Below are 15487 nucleotides of genomic sequence, written 5' to 3' on the forward strand. Positions count from 1 at the left end.
GAGAGAGAGAGAGAGAGAAAGAGACTGACTCACTCTCACTCTCACTTTCTCTCTCTCTCTCTCTCTCTCTCTCTCTCTCTCTCTCTCTCTCTCTCTCAAAAGTACAAAACAAAATAATCCTCATCTTGTTAAATATGATCAAACTAAGACTTCTTGAGGTCTCAGATCTGAGAATGTATTGGACAATGTGATTGTCATTATGGTGTTAATCGATCGATATCTGAAGTAAAAACTTTCCTGACCAAAATTTAATTGTCAGATTACAGTAGAATGGATTTATCTCACAGAAGTCTACCGTAACACATATATTATAGTAGAACTCTGTGATTTATCTACATCACTATGCCCTTATATTTCAACAGCTATTTTTTTTTTTTTTCTAATCTCCAGGCCTTGACTCCCCATTTCCCTGTCTATCACCATTCTCATCATGTTGTAATCTTATCACTATCACACACCAGCAGTGTAGCACAGGCTGTTGCAATAGGAGGAGTAGGCTAGAAGTTAATCATAGATAGAACGCGTGGTGGTAGTAGTGGAAGTAGAAGTAGTAGTAGTAGTGGTAATTACAGTAGTCCGTATCAGAATCTCCCAAGAAGTAGTAGCCTGGTACTTATCGAATTTCTCCAGTGTCCTACTTTCCCTGGAACTCTTTAACACCAATGGCTCTATGTATACAGTTTTTTTTTCTAGGTCAATGTATTAATTGCCTCTTACATAGATGGGGGAGTTAGCTTGAAATGAAGGCAAATTGATATAAATTATGAAATAATCATCAGAGGGACCTGTGATCAATGAATGACTATATATTATATTATAAAAACGATGAAATAAACCGTGCAATGTGATAATTTATTTGAAGAAATAAACGTTTTTTAAAAAAGCACAAGAAACCTTCAATTACTTTGAATATTGAAAAATGGTGATGATGATGATGTCATAAAAAAAGTAATAATGGTAATAATAATAATAATAATAATAATAATAATAATAATAATAATAATAATAATAATAATAATAATAATAATAATAATAATAATAATAATAATAATAATAATAACAACAATTACAACGATGAAGAAGAAGAAGAAGAAGAAAGAAGAAGAAGAAGAAGAAGAAGAAGAAGAAGAAGAAGAAGAAGAAGAAGAAGAAGAAAGAAGAAGAAGAAGAGAAGAAGAAGGAGAAGGAGAAGGAGAAGGAGAAGGAGAAGGAGAAGAAGAAAGAAGAAAGAAGAGAAGAAGAAGAAGAAGAAGAAGAAGAAGAAGAAGAAGAAGAAGAAGAAGAAGAAGAAGAAGAAGAAGAAGAAGAAGAAGAAGAAGAAGAAGAAGAATCAACACCAAATAAAGGACAGGGAAAAGAATGAGACATGACTGAGAAGTCAAAATCCTAATTTCAAAACAATCAAAGGCAACAGTACAGAATAATAGACTCCCAGACTCTCCGACCCAAACACAAGATGCATTGATGGGTGAATGACAGAGAAAAGAGCGGGAGTTGTAAATTGTTTAAAATAACTTGACCCACTTCCAGAATGTTCTTTATCCCATATAAAGTACAGGCCTCTCACCACCACCAACGTATACAACCAACCCCCACCCTTATCATCTCTGTATTGATTTTGGTTTTGCCATAAGAAAATGGTTGACAAACTGATTGTATTATCTTACTATCACACAGTATTGTTTCTATTCCTTAGAGTGGGTCTCTCTCTCTCTCTCTCTCTCTCTCTCTCTCTCTCTCTCTCTCTCTCTCTCTCTCACACTCTCTCTATCTCTCTCTCTCTCTCTCTCTCTCTATCTATCTGTGTGGGGCGGTTGGGTGGGGGGGGGGGGTCTATGCCAGGACAATCTCGTGCTCTATTTTTTTTTTAATATCATAGTAAATTAAATCAAGCAAGGTAATCCATTCAAAGTGATTTTAAGTGATTTTATATTTTTTGTTTGTTTTTGTTTTCGGTAAAGGCACCAGCCTCCTAACATTATCATTAATATGATAAAGTACGAAGTACGTCTACAATCCAGCTCTGTATATTATTCCGGACCTAACCTTAATAATATGGTGAACACGTCTGTGCTTTGTGACGATTTGTGTAGATTGGTGGATGGATGGATGGATAGATAGATAGATAGATAGATAGATAGATAGATAGATAGATAGATAGATAGATAGATAGATAGATAGATAGATAGATAGATAGATAGATAGACAGATAGAAAGACAGATAGATAGACGGACAAATCGATACTTCGAAATATCCGATTCAAAACGAAATTGACGGAGGAAATCTGCTATTGGCTAAATCTGGACAAAATAAGTAAATAATAAAATATACCGATATCATCTATAAAAGTGGCAAGGCCTGTATCATTACTCTACTAGGGCGGTGTTATCGCTACGGGTTGATAAACTAATGATAAGGCGATATACAAATTGACGGTAAGGTGGCCCTCTCTGCATGCTACTGCTTAACGATGTACTTGTATTAACGTCATTATGGAAGTTCTACAAAATAACAACCGAGGATCGTTCAGAATGTTTTAACGTTATGATATTAACGCATAAATACCGAGGATCCTGGCACGAACATTGCCACAACAACAACAACAACAACAACAACAACAACAACAACAGCAGCAGCAGCAGCAACAACAACAACAACAACAACAACGGAAGAAAGTAACAGCGGGAACTATCCGGCGCTCAAAATCTGACTTACAAGCATACCAAGCGCTGCGCAACTCCTAAATTTACAAGAAAAAAAAGTAATAATAAAACACACACACACACACACACACACACGCGCGCGCGCGCGCGCATACAAACAAAAGGCAAACTCAACGAAAGAAATGTTTTTAATCAAACAAACATTATGATTTATAATAATTCAAAACGTCTAACTTTGTTTTCCCCGTGCCGAGTGCTGAATGAAACAGCCACAACACTCAACATATTATGCGAATACAAGCTGTCAAAAAAACAACGAAAATGGGCAGAAGCTTTTTGGTAAATATGCCATCCTGTGTGACCTAGATCAAACACTTAGTGGAACATAACAACTGCGTACAACTATGTCATGGAATAACAAACTCTGTAATAGTCCAAACGTTTCAAGTGGGGACGGGGCTTCATTAGTCTAAATAAATAGAACATCACCGTGCCGCGCCGGCTCTCAATCTTGACTGGAGTCTGGTGAAGTGGGGAATTGTCACGAAAGTGATAATTGGAACAAAAGACACACATTTCCTGGTAGTGGTGATAATATATAGGTGACGGAAAGCACCTGTCACTTTTGCATCAAAGACGAGCTCTCTCTCTCTCTCTCTCGCTCTCTTTTTCTCTCTCTCTCTCTCTCTCTCTCTCTCTCTCTCTCTCTCTCTGTGTGTGTGTGTGTCTCTCTCCCCTCTCTCTCTCTCTCTCTCTCTCTCTCTCTCTCTCTCTCTCTCTCTCTCTCTCTCTCTCTCTTCTCACAATTATTATCCCCGTATGTCACCTACAACCCATGACCTCATTCCTGTCGTGCCTCTGTCAAGATCTATCAATTTATCTTATCCATCCTCCATTATTCTAAGTAGACGGCCTACGAGGCTAAATCTACCCAGACCCCACCAATGTAAATCTACCGTTTCCTCATTCCATCAACGTAGATCTCGACTTAAGTAATTGAAATATCACGTGGGGTCCTCATTCAGTGCCAGACAATTTCATTATCATTCAAGATCATTACTACTACTACTACTACTACTACTACTACTACTACTACTACTACTACTACTACTACTACTACTACTACTACTACTACTACTACTACTACTACTACCACCACAACCATCATAATCATTATCATCATCTTCATCATTATCATCGCCGTCGTTATGACCATCACAGTTATAGAACATATCATTACCTGGAACAAGTCGCTGATCGTTACTATTCTTGTATTCCTCTATCTACTCATTGTGACCAGTCGCCTCAAAACGGCATTCTGATATCTAAATGTTAATTTTAAACTGAATAAATACGATGAAAGTTAAAGCAAATGACTTATCGATGAGAGTGAGTTTTGTGTTTAACTTTTTTTTTTTTTAATAAACAAATAAACTTCCTAATTTAGACAAAAAGGAATTAAAACTAACTTCTTTTCATCTAGTTTATTCCGTTCAGGGGCGATATTTCGCACAGTATTAATGTAAAACACACAGTAAAACTCACGCACACACACAAATTTTTACCTATAATATTTTAACTATAAAGCCAATGTACTATAACACATTTCCTTTTCCTCTCTACCTGAAGAAGGCCAAAGGCCGAAACATCGTTTGTATCATTTATAAGAGTCATTTTATTGACTCATTTAGGAACCTCTGGATTTTAAAAGTATTGACCAGAATAAACATAACTTGCAATGTTATCGTTCCGTTTTCGCTGTTAACAATACAAAAGAAGTAAAGTGAGTGTGACATTCCTCTTATTCCGTCTTCTTCGCTAACTATCCAGAAACAATTCATCCATTATCCATACGGGCGCGTGTATTCCGAAAACAAACGCGAAAAACACATAGGGTACATATTTACAATGTGGACCACCCCCCCCCCCCAAAAAAAAAAAAACAAACAAACAAACAAAAAAAAACCACCTCGCCCTTCAAATATCGATCGATTAAATTGAATTGACCCTCATCTTGTCAAAAAACTGTCACACCTGCGACTTGCGAGAGGAAGTCCCAGGTTTGAGAATTTAAACAAGATACTGGTCATTTTAACAGATCGATATCTGAAGGACGAGCCCAAATTTTAAATATTTCGTGTTTTTGTTTGCTTGTTTGTTTTTGATGTTGTTAATGTTGTTGTTATTATCTCTCTTATTATTATTATTTTTTTTTTTTTTGAGTGTCTTTTATTTTATATACGACAGCATAGCGGTTTTTGTTTTCATTTCCCCCTTCTTCACCCCGTGACCGATTGCCTAGGTATTGTATCGACGTTGGCATGGCTGTAACAATAGAATGACCGTGTCAGAAGACTTGCAATACATTCTGAATCCCATCTTCAATAGATTGCTGCATTCTTGTTGAGAGGGCCAGTCAGAAGAAGAAGAAACGGCTGTCGGTGTTGTCAGCTGTCAGTGACAACAAGCAGGTCAGATTTTCTTTTCAAATGATAAAAAAAATTGTTTCTGGGATTGACACTTTGGCATTTTAAAAGCTAAATCAAACCCCCCGAAATCGATGGATCTGTTTATTCTTTTGGTTGCTGCTTTTTATGTGTGCATGTGTGTGTGTGTGTGTACGTGTGTGTGTGTGTGTGTGTGTGTGCGTTTTGCTTTTTTCTTTTAATTTCAGGAGGAAAATTCGAAATGTGTTCAAAAAATAATATTGATAATCATACATACATCTCTCCAAAAACATTGCTTATCACATTTCTTTCTCATTAACGCATTTGTATAAATGCACCTCACATTGATATTTCGCTGACTTTTAATGACAACCAAATACACTAAAAATGTAACTGTATCAAATCCGAAACTTTACCCAATTTTCTTTTTTAAAAATAAAAAATACAAAATTAAAAAAATAGAATCAAAAATGAAAAAGAGGAATAGTTTTATCCATTTATTTTTACTCATAAGAATAAAGTTATAAGACTGAGGAAATATTATTAACATTTACTTCAGATGACCTTGAACTTTCCATGGTTTGGCATGTTTTATAATATATTTTTATTTTCAAATGCCAGGCAAGGGGAAATAATCGGGAGAGGAAGGGCAGCTATAATCGGGTTTTCCCATTCTATCCGCTTCTTCACCTATGATGATTAATGACGCACCTGTCCGCTCACTTACTCTCGGAAGGGAGGTTGAGAAGGATAGAATGAACGCCACAGACACTGATACTCCCACAGACCAGGGCGGGTACTCTCCCTTCCCTTACAAAGGGCCTTGCCTGCTGAATGGAATATACAAGTTGGTATTGGACGATCGAATCGAATGACCGAACAACAAGACTGCAACGAAACATTATACATGCTCTACTAATGCACTTTTATCGGGAATGGAACTTTGGGGTAGGGCAGTGTGGTTAGCTAAATATTCATGAGATCTGTACTTCCTCGGTAATAACAGCGTGATATATATATATATATATATATATATATATATATTATATATATATATATATATATATATATATATATATATAATATAAGTATAAAGAGATCGAAATAATTCAAAACTGCAAGTAATTTCAGTGGGAGAGAGAGAAAGAATATCTACATGGGGATTTGGAAATACACTATGAGAATTCCATCAGAAGAATCAATAATATGCCTTATAAAAATCCATTCAGGACACTCGACTCTTAGAAATGCAAACAATTATGCATTCTTCACATAGCTATATAAAGTATAAACGTGCCTCTGGATCCAAGAACCATGTTTCTAAATAGCAGAAAATATCGCTTACGATGAATGAACGAATGAATGAATGAATGAATAAATGAATGAATGGTGAAATACCAAACACTTATATAATACAACGTAGGTCCATTTCAGAGAGGTATACACACTCCTAAGCCCCTAGTAAAAAGCAGGTAAAGACAAAGAATACCGAAATGGCTGAAATTTGATACAGTAACACGCTACTGGGCAGTGTGCGCGTGATACCATCTCGAAGCTTTGCATTGAGCCGAACTACATGACATAAGAATACATCTGAAATGTATACATTCCTACTCTACTTTGAGTCTAAAATTACAAGTTACAGTACGGGAATAGGCTTTCAACATAAGATCTTGTGTTTTAGCCAAGACATAACAACAGCTTTAAAAAGTCGCATTCAGAAGCCTTTTTTATAGATATGAATATATAAAACACTCTGTGTAACATATAATATTTCAACCTACAAATAAATAAGCAACGAATACAATGTGCAAATAAAGAACACAGACGACCACGTGCGGATATATTATTACAAGCTAATTCTTTTTTATGTTTTAAAAAGGCCGCCTTATAAAACCTAACACGAGTAAATAAACATGGATGTGTAAGGTTTAACACGTTAAGGAAAGGGTTTAAACGTAGGAAAAGATTTAATAAAACCATTTAATCTATATCACTGAGGAAGTGAATCTCGATGGGTTTTTTTAAGCTCCAGACTTTTTCTTAGGGTGAAAACATAACAAACCAAATACAAACACGATTTTAAAATTCACCAATGACGTCCCCCGAGGTTAAAGAAGACCCATGCCCGAAAATGAGAAGCAAAAGCACTTCCATTCAGGAAGAGCAACGCAAAAGAATGAGGGATTACAAAATTCAGAAGATTCCACTTCCAAAGGACTTCCAAGCATTTTGACACCCATTGATCATTGATAATGATAAATATAAGAACTGATACAAAATTTCTCAGGGATCAAGAAACCAATTACAGAAACGAAGAGATATTAAATGAATGGAATGTTGGTTTAGAGATTGAATGTACCCCTTGTCGACTGGGTCAAGGACAGTCTTATACTTATACAACAGGCAGTGTGTTGCATACAGAATACCTTACCGAGGAACGGATTCGACAATGCACGTTTAAAACTACAAAGATAAGAGACCTTCATGACTAACCATTACAAGGCAAGAATGCAGTTTCTGACAAATCCTTGTTTCCCATTTGTTTTGTACCCTGACAAAACGTCTAATCACCACACGAAGGATGACTGATATTTCAACGATCAAAAGTAAAGCGATCACCTTTGCCAGACAACTAAGAAAATTAGGGATCGATGATCTTGCCCAAGTAAAAAAAAAAAGATAAGAAAAAAACCCGACGTAAAGTTCGAGCCCAAAGTGAACAGGTTATATACATATATATATATATATATATATATATATATATATATATATATATATATATATATATATATATATATATATATATATATATATCGCAAAGTAATATCCACAGAAGAAAGACAAAAACGTGAGTGAAGACAAATGAGCAAAAACACGTCCGCAAAATGTAATATTCATCAGCAAACTATAATTATTATTAGTGAGTATTTTAATCGTTATCATTCCATCAATTACAATACCACAAACACCATTCTCTCTCTCTCTCTCTTTCTCTCTCTCTCTCTCTCTCTCTCTCTCTCTCTCTCTCTCTCTCTCCGTGTGTGTGTGTGTGTGTGTATCTATCAATGAATGGATAAGTCATGTATCAAGAGGTCACCCGATATTGAGATCGAGAAACTTACTCTACGCCTAACTGCTGCCAAGGTAAGAAAATTGAAGAAATGCGTTTATTGAACACAGGTTCAATCCCTAAACATATTAGTAGTTTACATAAGGCTGAGGTACACAAATTTATCTATTTTGTGTTGTTTTTTTTTTTTTTTTTGTTTTTTTTTTTTGCAAATGATCCTTTAGAAATTAGGCACTGGAGCCAGAGTTTATCTCGCGGGTTGTAAGATTGAAGGGACAGCAACAAATGCTAATTACCCTCAAGATAGAACGAAAGTCTGGAGCAAAAGACTTTCCGTCTGATCCAACAGACCCAGAACCTAATTACCACAAGGTGGACAGAGGCGTCAGGAAAAAACATCGAATCCTACATACATGGGACCGATATTTGACCCACTGCATTGTGATATGAGTTCTATACCGAGTTTTATCAGTACCCATGTTGACCAGATTTGTTTATTTTTAGGAACGTTCCGGCTTTTAGGACACTCCTGGGTTATTTCAGCACAATTGGTCAAATATATTTTGGTTGCTGGGATTATGTAGTCAAAGACAAGGGAACTGAAAGTGAAACGGCAAGCAAACGAAATTTCTCAAACAGAGGATTATCAAGGGCACTTTTACTGCTCGCTGCCCATAACAACCCAGGGAAAACCGAGACCCCCTTGCCGCCAACGAGAACAAAACGTTCAGCTTCCGAGAAAAGCACACAAAAGAGGATTATTTATCATGTATGTAATATCTTTATTATTCTTTATTCTTTAGATGTCCACCATTGTGAGGTTTGAACGAAACTAACAAGTTGTAAATAAAACAAGTTCGAACCAACCAAATGCCTTATGGTTATTTAAAACACAGCTAAAAAAGAAAGACTTTGTATAAACACTTATCAAAGAAACAACACAGGAAGTCAATCAACTGCACATTATGACTTGTTGGTTACAGGATGTTTTCACTAAGACATTCGGGGTATTAAGTTATTGTTTCGTTTCCTTTTGTATAAAAATAAGATTGTATTGCTCCATTAATGATTGATGGAGGATCGATATGGCCAAAGTTCATGCGGTGCACGTTCAATTCACTGTTATTTAATTGTTTTGGTTTTGAAAAGCAAGAGTAGAGATAAATAAATTAATTATGAGTCGAAGAGAAGCAAATATTCATCGTCGATATCTTCATTACCATTATCCTCATCATCATCATTTTTAACATTAACTCAAAGACCAAAATTGTCGATCTCCAAATACTTTTTTAAAACATTAAAAGCAACGTAGTTTCATCACTAAACGGCAATTGACTAAATTGAGTCCCCTTCCCCTCGCAAACCCAATAATAATATATGCACGCTGGTCGTTTAGCCTCATCATTATTATTTTATTATCATCATTTTCTTCTTGATACCCTTTTCTTTCTCTCCTTTCTCATCATCGTCCGTTTCTCTTCTCCTTCCTATTCGTCTTCAAAAACGCAAATCATTTTTTCGATCGACACTAAATTCCAATACATAACACATTTAATTCCATGTTGAAAGCATAGCCATGCCACAGCATCTCCGACCCAAGCACCGATGCCATGAGAAAGAAAAAACCACGACCCTACCCCCCCCCCCCCTCCCATCAGTCACTCATGGATGTCTCATCACCACAGAGTTCCAAGAAATCGATAATAAATGCTGCTGGACTTATACCCCCCCCCCCCCTTCCCAAGTTCCTGCACCACTACCGCCTGTATGAGATTGACTGGCGGGGGGGGGGGGGGGGGGGCAACGCAAAGAAGCTATGTCATGCTATGCGATATACATCTTAGAATCGATCATATTATATTACGCCCGGCAAACCGTATAAGAAAAATAAGTAGGGGAGAAAATGATAATAATATTATAAACGCGTAAATCCAACAATGTAACAGTTCTCGCCTCATCTCCTTTTAATGCATACGGATATTTAAAAAATTATTATTAATAAAATAACTAGTTGTACATTATCATCTCATAAAAACCACGATGCTCCTTCTGCTAGAAATCGCTAGTCTATTTGCATATGTCTTAATCTTAATACATTCATATCAGCATGCAAAATTGCTCCACGAAGAGAGTTGATTTATACACACACACACACACATATATTATATATATATATATATATATATATATATAATATAATATAATATAATATATAATATACTATAATATTATATATATATATATATATATATATATATATATATTAATATACTATAATATATATATTATATATATATATATATAGAGAGAGAGAGCAGAGAGAGAGAGAGAGAGAGAGAGAGAGAGAGAGAGAGAGAGAGAGAGAGAGAGAGAGAGAGAGAGAGAGGATATCATATGTTTGAAATCCCAATGGTATGGACTTCATTCAATTACATTTTGATACTGGTCTATTGACATTGCATTGGATAAGGATCTCGTGTAACCTAAAACAAACAACAGACTCAACAAAAAGTTTAGTTTACACTAATGTGCGCCAGGGAGGAAACAACAAATTTCGATCTCACTATAAAAAAGGTAGGAATCGGAGTCAATTGATTGCGTGTCTTTCGACTCGGCTGGGAGGCCCTTATTGAGGTCGAAGAAGAGAAAATGTGTAAATTATATAATTCAAAAACAGCTGTTATCACCACCTCGGCGATACAATCGAGTACTGTATCCAACCTGTGCACACGGAACTCGGCTTCATCCTTAACTGGCGTATATTTGAAACAAAAATTAACTGTGCCTTGATTGGAAGCTAGATCAACACCAACACGTGCGGCTATGTGGTCAAGTGGTATGACACTCGCTTTCGGATCGGAAGGTCCTGGATTCGAGCCTCGCTCGAGGCATAGTTGAGTCCTCGGAAAAGACTCTTAACTCACATTCTCTCATCGTACTCAGGTGTAAAATGAGTACCTGGCCGTTAACAGCGTTGTCTTTGTCCGAAAAATTGTAATATCGCCTAACAGGCGGCATGTCCCGTCCCACATGTTAAATGTTGTTGTTGACCAGGGACCCCTTGTAAAGCGCTTTGAGCACATTTAGTGGATATTGCGCTATATAAAAGCTCAATTTTTTAAAACATCGTAACAAACTACCCTCTTGGATAAAACGGAGAGCCAGCATTTCAAACCTAATAAAAATGGGAAAAATTATGATTGAAACAGGACAAATGTTTCCACCTACATAATATAGCACGGCATCACTAAGTGTCCCCCACTGACATATGAAAAGCCTAGGAATGCTTATCTTTAGAAATAATACAATGTCAATAAGACACCGGAGGGAATTCATTGGCGATAGAATGTAATAAAATAATGTTTGCCACGGGTAAACAAGGAATTGCCGATCGTGGAGACCGTGAGTTGAAGCAGGCTGTAGACAGATCGATGAATAGACACACTCGTAGATAAACGGATTGAAGGACAGGCAGACAGATAGATTGATAGACGTGGAGATAGACGTGAAATTAAGTTTTAAAAATTGCGATTGATAAATAGACACATGAAATGGATGGATGGAGAGAGAGAGAGAGAGAGAGAGAGAGAGAGAGAGAGAGAGAGAGAGAGAGAGAGAGAGAGAGAGAGAGAGAGAGAGATGGGGGGGGGGGGGATGTAAATTATGAGTTGAGATCAGATTTTTAAAGGGGTATATTCTTGAGTGAGAACAAGAGATCGTTATAGGGAGCAATTACTCTACCATAAATAGGAGACCGAAAATGATTCATCGCGTGCACAACAAAGGGAAACATCCAGGTGATGACGATATGATCTAACCACACAGGTGGAAGGATGCTGTGTTAACCATCATGCCGGGATAACAATTACAACATTCGTGATCACAACACATCACTTGGGACGATGGGCGAGATAGGACTATAGGAACATCTGAAAAAGTCTTCCTGCTCCTATGAAATTGGAACTCTGTGGTTGGCTGATTGAGGTTGAAAGAGAGAGAGAGAGAGAGAGAGAGAGAGAGAGAGAGAGAGAGAGAGAGAGAGAGAGAGAGAGAGAGGGGGGGGGTAATTTGGATTTACGTGAGTTATTTAACGGACCGTTAAATCACAAATCAGAAACAACCAGATCGTCAAACGAAAACTCGAGATAGATGGATGTGCGAATAATGAAATAAAAAAATGTCAGACATAAGTAGAAGGGATTTGACATTCCCCAGGAGAATAGAGAACAGTGTAACACAGAGCCGGCTGTTCTGGGTGATTTGTTTATCCTTTCACGGATCATTGACCACTTGATCCTCCTTTGGAAGTGGTCAGTGGTCAAAAAAGGACATGCATGACGAGTTCCATTACATACGAAGAGGAAAAGGCCCCACACCAAGCAGACATTAGACATTAGAAAGACAGAACTAGATACACGTTTTACCAGACTGAACACAATTATCATTGTGGATTTCGTATTCATTGTCGTTTTTGACTTATATAATGCCTTCATGGATGTCAAACGGTTAAATATAACTTTTATAATAAGTCTTCCACCAACGCGCGTGCACCCTTATATTTATGACGTATCTATGTTATGCCAAGAAATTGAAGTACAGAAGCACTACGACAGACAACAACAACAAAAAAAAAAACAACAACCAAAACACACAACATAATGCGGTAGAAGTGTGTTAAAACAAAAGCAAGCAACTGGAACACAGGACCGACTTGCAACACACACTGGACGTTGTCTAACATGAGGTCAGCTCACAGTAAACTAGAATGCCATTGGTGAGGTCAATCACTATCTTTATGACAATACTGTCATTGTTATTTGTTGACTGCGAACTAGCACGACAGAGGGAGTGGATAAAAACACGACAGACAGAGGGGACACACTGACACTACTTCATGAGAACAAGTGCTGGTCTTGTGACATAAGAATACTGCGTGTAAGACTTACTTAGAGCTTAGCAGTAGGGGGAAAAGGACGCACTAAACCTCATGAACCCCAGTGAGCAGAAAGACTTAATAGTCAATTGGCTAAACCCTAAGGATACAAAGTAATTATCACTCTTTACAATTCAAAAGCATGACAAATAGACATACATAACGCTTGATGGGTAAGAATCAATCCTATTATTGGGTAATGATAAATGTTGTGATTTTGAGCCTGACGAAGAAAAACAAAAATAAAGTAGAGCGTAGAGGGTTTACCCTTTATCATAACAATAAAAAAAAAAAAAAAGAAAAAAAGAAAACGAAAACAAAATGATCGAGATATCAGTAGGAGTAAGAAAGGAATGATAAGAAGAAGAAAGGATAGAATCATAAGCATCAATATACTGATATGGCTGAATAGTAATAAGCAAGTTGTGTGTGTGTGAGTGTTGTTGTTTTTTTTTTTAATCATAATAATAGAAGACCTAAGGAATGTTTCAACTTGAGTCTACGCCAAACCACAACCTTTATATCAACATATGACAGTATAGGATTGATGTCCCATAAATGAGTAACCAGTCTGTGAGTCACTAAGTGACTTGCAGAAAGAGTATTTTTTAAAAATCATCTATTAATCAAATTAGCATTTCAAATAATGTCATGAAAGTAAAACCTATAGCAAAACGACCTTGAAAGGCTGCAAGAGCTCTGCAACAACATTTCACACACAAACACACACAAATCTTGTAAAACCTTGCTCAACTTCATTATTTAATACACACAGTAAACTTATGACAAGTATAATGCACTCTATCAAATTCTTTCGAAATACCGTTTGATTTAAACGACTTAAATTTCTGTGACACAGATAGGGTGGAATAACCAGATTTGATTGTAAACAACAAATGGAATATGAGTTCCTACAACTTAGCGTATATTGACCGTTTTCACCAAGCAAGAGAGCAGTTACTGCAATGCCAATCGGGCAAATGTAAGGAAAAAATAAGGATTCATATAAACAAAGGGAGAAATGATTATTCAAAAGAAAGTAAGTTTTGCTGTTAAAGGCTTTCAAACTTCAAACATGCCTGTTTTAACTATACAAACCCACCGTTTAGATATAATATATGCTGTTCAGGATAATTGCTGGCTTTCACCAACATCTATCCTCAACAAAGACGGGGAGAGACATATCCAGTTTTGACATCAGCTTGGCTCCGAACCATCAGAAATTTTTTACTTTGTCTTCATCTGTCACTTCTCTATTCCCTTGATGTCTCATACTCATCATGAATGATAAAAGTATGCCCTAAACGACAATTTTACTCCGGGGTCACATATAAAATTTCACTTTAAGGAAATTAGAAATACTTCCCTTCAATATTGAATGGATTTATAGGTGGACAAAAAAATGTCCTTGTTCAAAATATCACAGTGAAAATAATCTGGCGCGGTCATGAGCTATAAGACAATCAGCCCGTTGCTTTCTTGTTGAAAGCTCATCATTATGTTGGCGATTAAGAAGTTTCATTTTTTAATCATGTTATAAATGATAGAGATGAAGCAAGGGCTTCAAAATTAAAAAAATAACTAACAGCTTCATGATTCTGTCACCTAAACCTTCATCAAATTTACCTCTATTAATGATGTGGACTTAAAGGTCTGATAGCCCAGACTGTTATGGGCTCATCGTTGTAGTGGAAATAATCTCAAACCAATGCAAAATATTGTCCAATACAACAACTTTAAATCAAGCCCATAACTGCGATCGGTTATAACATCTGCTAATATGTGCAAGTCGGACGGACTCATTAGTCAGAAAAATGGCCAATCAAATTATGTGAGAACCAGCTACCAATGTAATAGCATGCAGTTGACAGTGACGCTGGACATGTTCTAGGTTCACAAGGATTTGAGATGGTCCGTGTCATAAACCTGTATACTGCCCCTGGAAGGACTTCCGTAGTTTCACAGCACACCTTAAGAGGATTTATTTTAATTGTCGTGGAGAGACCCCCCAAACCCCTCCTCAACCCTAACTAAAGATACTATAACTTGATGAAACAATGTTTGCCATCACTTGCAATATCGAAACTGATGAGAAAAACGGCAAATGATAATGGTGTCTGCCAAAGTCATAAACGACAACCGACTCAGCAAATTGTTTTTGAAATTAGAAAAATCACACCACTTATAAAAATGAAACTTATCTTAAATTGCAACTAATTGAAAGTCCAAATGGCTAAAAGATTGAGTAATATAATAAAAGTGCTGTGTGAAACTATGGATGTCCTCCCATCCTCCCTCCCCCACTAATTAGAACTGCATTGTAATTTCAAAGTAGACTCACCATGTTGGTGTAGGGTGGGCTGGAGAGGT

At 36.6% G+C, this 15487-nt stretch overlaps 1 protein-coding gene across 1 annotated transcript in view; it reads right to left on the reverse strand.

The window, feature by feature from the left end:
• The window catches only part of LOC144969242 (uncharacterized), a 160813-nt gene that overhangs the window by 123040 nt on the left and 22286 nt on the right, over nt 1-15487 (reverse strand). Inside the window, exon 12 of the mRNA XM_078908353.1 lies at nt 15459-15487. This exon is cut by the window's right edge and continues 573 nt beyond it. Coding sequence (XP_078764479.1) covers nt 15459-15487 — 29 coding nt within the window. The remainder of the gene's footprint in view (nt 1-15458) is intronic.

The sequence above is a fragment of the Berghia stephanieae genome, chromosome 3, assembly GCF_034508935.2.
Source record: "Berghia stephanieae isolate SIO BIC M18660-M18661 chromosome 3, UCSD_Bste_1.3, whole genome shotgun sequence".
Lineage (NCBI taxonomy): Eukaryota > Metazoa > Mollusca > Gastropoda > Nudibranchia > Aeolidiidae > Berghia > Berghia stephanieae.